The sequence below is a fragment of the Pan troglodytes genome, chromosome 20, assembly GCF_028858775.2.
Source record: "Pan troglodytes isolate AG18354 chromosome 20, NHGRI_mPanTro3-v2.0_pri, whole genome shotgun sequence".
In the NCBI taxonomy this organism is placed as follows: domain Eukaryota; kingdom Metazoa; phylum Chordata; class Mammalia; order Primates; family Hominidae; genus Pan; species Pan troglodytes.
The window spans coordinates 44,872,621-44,878,073 of NC_072418.2; the positions used below are offsets into that span (position 1 = coordinate 44,872,621).

General features: G+C 57.4%; 1 protein-coding gene across 1 annotated transcript; it reads right to left on the reverse strand.

Annotated features, from left to right (window-relative positions):
• Window positions 1–1,114: 1,114 nt before the first annotated feature.
• RABAC1 (Rab acceptor 1) lies at window positions 1,115–3,943 on the reverse strand. The gene is made up of 5 exons (XM_001152812.8): window positions 3,665–3,943; window positions 3,164–3,376; window positions 2,714–2,811; window positions 1,450–1,551; window positions 1,115–1,366 (listed from the first exon to the last, which is right to left on the reverse strand). The coding sequence occupies exons 1-5, from the start codon at window positions 3,718–3,720 to the stop codon at window positions 1,278–1,280; spliced, it is 558 nt and encodes a 185-aa protein (XP_001152812.2). The 5' UTR covers window positions 3,721–3,943; the 3' UTR covers window positions 1,115–1,277.
• Between the last annotated feature and the right edge of the window lie 1,510 nt (window positions 3,944–5,453).

Genomic DNA, 5,453 nt, shown 5'->3' on the forward strand with positions numbered 1-5,453 from the left:
GCCTGGGAAACAAAGCAAAACCCATCTCACAAAAGCAAACTGTGTCTTTCATCTCAAGCAGAGTAAAACCCAAAGCCCTCACCGTGGCCCACAAGGCTCCCTGGCCTCCCCCACTGTCCCCCTCGCTTATCTGCCCCAGCCACGCCCACCTCCTGGCTGCCCTCGAGCCTCCTGGCTGCTGCCATCTCCCAGGCTATGCCCCTGTGGCTTCCTCTGCCCCAATTATTCTTCCTCCAAAGGATCTGGGCTGCTCCCTCTCTCAATTTAGGTCTTTGGTGAATGTCACGTCAGGGAGGCCTTTTCTGGTCACCCTCTTTAACCCACAACTCATTCCCGAACTTTCTCTGTGCAGAAAAGAGTTAACCTGGCAGGCTCCACAACAGACTGCTGTCCTTAGACAGGCCTGGGTGCACAGTTGGTCCTTGGCTGGGAACTTGGGTGTTGAGGGGCGGGGGGGGTCTTATCACTTCCTGATAGAGTGGCTCGCTGCATCTATCTAGGCTGTTCGTGCAGGCCTAGAGTGGCTTGCTGCATCTATCTAGGCTGTTCGTGCAGGCACAGGCCTTCTTTCTGGGAGCCTGGCATTTTGGTATATGTTGGAGAGAAGGTGCTCTTGTGGCCGCCCCCATGAAACCAAGGGTGCTGAGGCTAGGATCAGAGTGTCCCTGGCTGACATTTCACACGTCACCATGATCCACTGCTGGAGGAATTAGGTGTGGCCTCTGGAAGTGCATGCCTGGTTTCCTGAGTTCACTCCATGCACCTTTCCTTTTGGCTGACTTGGCTCCATACCCTTTGATGAGAGTAAATCAGAGCTGTGAGTGCAATTGCATACTGAGTCCCCAGTCCCAGAGAACCATCAAACCTGGGGTGCTCTCTCATTCCTGAGTCCTAGAGAACCATCAAACCTGGGGGTGGTCTCGGGGACCCCCGGCACACTGTCCTTCTCAACTCTTTTCTCCTCCTGAACACTCACCACCATTGGGCATCCCATAATATTTTACCTGTTTACCTTGTCATCGTCTTGCCCACACCCCAGGTTCCACCCCAACCCTGCTCTGTGCAGTATTCCCAGCTCCACCCATAGAGACCCACAGAAGATGCTGGGGGAATATTTCCTGAATGACACCTGTAACAGCTTTATTTTCAAAGGCAGGACCCCTCCCCGGGCTTGTGATGGGACGGCGCTGTGGGCCCGAGCAGCAGAGCCGTGCAGGACAGGCATGGGCAGGGGTGGGGCAGCTGGCCCGGGAGGCCGGCAGGTCCCAGAAGACACCTCACACGGGTTCCATCTGCAGCTCCTCCCCGTCCACAGCCTCAATCTGGTGGAAGGCAGCGTGGGAGCCGATGACCACCAGGGTGGCTCCTGCAGGAAAGCCGGCAGCTCAGGGCCACACTCCTGCACCTGGCCCCCACCATCCACCCCAGCTGCTCAGACCCTGTACTCACCCAGCACCCAGAAGACGGCCGAGCCCGCACCAGCCAGCCAGAAGAAGGGGAAGGAGATGCCTCCAGCCAGAGCATACTGATGCGCTGGGCTCACCTCTCGGCCTGGGGGCAGATGGCATTGGGGTGCTGTTCCGACCCTCCATGCCCTCTCCCAGAGTAACCCCTGTTGCCTCCCAACAATCTGTACAAGCTCCAGGTTCTCGGGATCGAATCCAAACTCCTCATGCCAAGGCCCTCCAGGTCCTGGGGTCACCCTGTTCCCCTGCTGTCCCCACTGCCCTCCAGAACACAGCACACCGTCCTCGCCTGCCTCAGCCCCACCCTCTGCCCTCTGCCCCACATCCTCCAGGAAGTTCCTGGGATCCCGGCTTCCTGCTCCCTAGACTAGGGCTCTCCTGCTGCAACCCTCGCGCAGACCAGGGTCTCAAACTGGTGGCCCAAGGGCCAAATCTGACCTGTGGATGTGTTTTTTGAGCTGTTTTGCAAGGATGTGATTTGTGGCTGGCAAAGTGAACGATTTCACATAAAAATACCAACTTCAGGCTTCTCATAGAAGTCTCAGGGATGGGGTCTACATGCTCTGGTGACGGTGATCAGCTGAAGCCAAGTCGTGCCTGTGCTTCAGGCACTCCCTCCACCCTAGCCCGTCAAGCACATAACTTGCAGGCCCCTGAAGAGCCTGGCCTTCAGGTCTACCTAACTGTCCAATCCCAACTCCCTGACCCCACTCCAAACCTTGATTTTCCCCTGGGGGGAATTTCCCCTGCCATTTTGTTTTCCCAGTGGTCCTTGGTACTACTAGTCTGGGAACCACATGAAACATACTCCTCGGCTTCCCTCTCTAAGTTCCAAGTTCTTTCTGGTCACACCCCAGAAAGCAGGAAAAGAAACGGGAACAGATCTAGGCCAGTGTAAGGTGGCCACCTGGTGTCCAGTGTGGGCACCTGCAGCTGATGTTGGCCGCAGAGAGCGGCAAGGGGAGGAGAGAGAGGGGAGGAGTCATGTGGTTTGAAAAGGAGTAGGTTTAAGGCACAGCAGCCAGGTGGATCCTGGGTTTGAGGAATAGCAATTTGAGGGGGCTGAGACTCGATGGAAGGATCGGTTGTGTCTGAGATTTTAAGGGATCAGGTTTGGGGGATCTAGTGTACATCTAGGCTTGGGCGGACTTGGGTTTTGAAGGACTAGGATTTGGGGTCTGAGGTCCGCATTCCAAAAGACCAAGATTTGAGGGACCAAGGATTCATCTGGGCAGGGGGTTTCTCACCAAAGAGCACAAGCTTGGACTCCAAGGTGCGCAGATAGAGAATGTAACAGGCGCCGAAAAAGACAGCCAGAGCCACCAGCAACATAGGGGACGTCACCCTGGAGGAGGAGTGCAGGGAGGCAGCGGTTAGACAGCTGGGGCTGGGCCAGCCAGACGGCCCTGGCCTTCTCCACCGGCGGGCGGCAAGCTACATCCTGGAGACCAGGGAGGGCCAGGTGACATTTAGTCACACTGCATCCTGGCCAGGGTGATGGTGGGGTAGGGGACCTGGCCCTTTGGTGACAAGGTAGTCTAGCAGAGCCAATCCTTGGGGGCGGGGCCTGGGCGGTGAGAGGAGGGCCCTGGGCGGTGAGAGGAGGGACCGGGCGGTGAAGGGCGGGGCCTGAGCGGTGAGAGGAGGGGTCCAGCGGGTCGGGGCTAGTGCGGGTGCGGGGCCCGGGAGGCACTCACACACAGTACAGGATGAGGCCCAGGAACACGAACACATAGTTGCTCTGGTAGTACTCCACGTTGCGTACGAGGCGCTGGCACAGCTCGCCCAGGTTGCGGGGCCGTGAGAAGCGCTGCTGGTCCACGAAGGTGCTCCAGGGCCGGATGGTCGCGCGGCGCCGCTCCAGCCACTCCCGGCCTGCACCGGAGGGAATCAGCTTCGGCAGCAGGGTCCTGCGGGGGGTGGGGCCGGGTCAGTGGTGGACCGGGATGGAGCCCCAGACCCCCGCAAAAGAAGGGGACTAAGGGTGCCTGGACTCCCTCCCGGGACCCCAGATTCCTGGACAGCAGGCAGGGAGGGGGCTAGGGGCCCAGACTCCAGGGTGCCATTAGAGGAGACCGGGGCCAACACTTCTGCGGCTCGGGGCTGGGACTCCAGGCTCTCGAGGGAGGAGGGAGGAGGGGGCCGGGGGCCCGGACTCCCGGGTCTCTGGTCCGAGGGCCTAGAGCCAGCTCGCTCACGTGGCGCTCAGCCCTTCCGCCTCGGCATCTTTCTGCTGGTCCTTCTGCGCTGCCATGTCTGTGTCGTGAGGGGTAGAGCTGCTGTAACCAGCCCGGCACCCTGAAGACCCCGCCGGCCCCGCCCGACGCCGGCCCCGCCCGACGCCGGCCCCACCCAGCGGAGTCGACGTGGCGCAGCTCCGGAGCAGCTGGGGACTGTAGTTCTGCCGCCGAGTATTGTGGGAGTTGTAGTCCTGACGGTGACTAAGAGGATGGGCGCTATGATGGCGGTCTGACTCGCAAAACACCTTGGGAGATATAATCCCAGAAAGTGACGGCGCGCGCCTCTGGGTATTATGGGAGTTGTAGTTTCAGGAGGGTGCAGGTGGGCTGTCAGGAGCGAGGGCGTTATGGGAACCCTAAAGGCAGAAGCGGGCGTTGTGTACTCTCCCAGGGAGGGCACAATGGGGACCGTGCAGAGCTGTCCTTCTGACTCTAGAGGAAATAAAAAAACACCTGATGGGCTTGCTAAAACAGATTCCTGGGCCCTAGCCCAGATGCTTTCATTCAGCAAGTCTGGGGTGGAGCCCATAATTTCCATTTCTGAGTTCCCAGGTGATGCTGATGCCCCTGGTCCATGGACTACATTTTGAGTAGAAAGATTTAGATAATTTGTGGGAATTGATTCCTTCCTCAAGAGATTGAGGCTAGTGAGGGGGCCATGGTTGCTGGAGGGGTATCTGAGGTTGCCCCCTGCCCCACCTTGTGGAGTCCCAAAGATGAATGAGTTGGGGCTAGGGACACCTCCGACCCCGCCACACACACCTTTGGAGAGAAGGGAGTGAAATTGGGAAAGACAAAAGGTTGAGAAGTTTTGTGGGCTTTTTTGAAATGGAGTCTCGCTCTTGTTGCCCAGGCTGGAGTGCAATGGCGCAATCTCGGCTCACTGCAACCTCCGCCTCCTGGGTTCAAGCGATTCTCCTGCCTCAGCCTCCAGAGTAGCTGGGATTACAGGCGCCCGCCACCACGCCCAGCTAATTTTTGTGTTTTTTTAGTAGAGACGGGGTTTCACCATGTTGGCCAGGCTGGTCTCGTACTCCTGACCTCGTGATCTTCCTGTCTCAGCCTCTCAAAGTGCTGGGATTACAGGCGTGAGCCATTGTGCCTGGCCCACAGGGCTGGAATTCTAATTGAATTCTAATGGGGTGAACCAGAACAGGGCCTCAAGAAATGTGTGTGGAAGTATAGGGAAGCCTGGGCTCCCTTAAGCAGACTGGGATCCTAATTTTCCAAAGCAGCTGGGTGGGGCTGGAAGGAAAATATCTATATGGGATAACCAGGTGACCTTTTTTTTTTTTTGAAAATTTTTTTTAAGTAGATAAGGGATTTTGCTGTGTTGGCCCAGTAGGTCTCAAACTCCTGGACTCAAGCGATCCTTCTGCCTTGGCCTTCCCAAGTATTGGGATTACAGGTGTGAGCCACCATGCCCAGGTTCAAGTGACTTTTTTTTTTTTTTTTTTTTTGAGACGGAGTCTCATTCTGTCGCCAGAGCTGGAGTGCAGTGGCACAATCTTGGCTCACTGCAACTTCCACCTCCTCCTGGGTTCAAGCGATTCTCCTGCCTCAGCCTCCAGAGTAGCTGGGATTACAGGCGCCCGCCACTATGCCCAGCTAATTTTTTGTATTTTTAGTAAAGATGGGGTTTCACCATGTTGGCCAGGCTGGTCTCGAACTCTTGACTTTTTGATTTGCCCGCCTCGGCCTCCCAAAGTGCTGGGATTACAGGTGTGAGCCACTGCGCCTGGCCCCA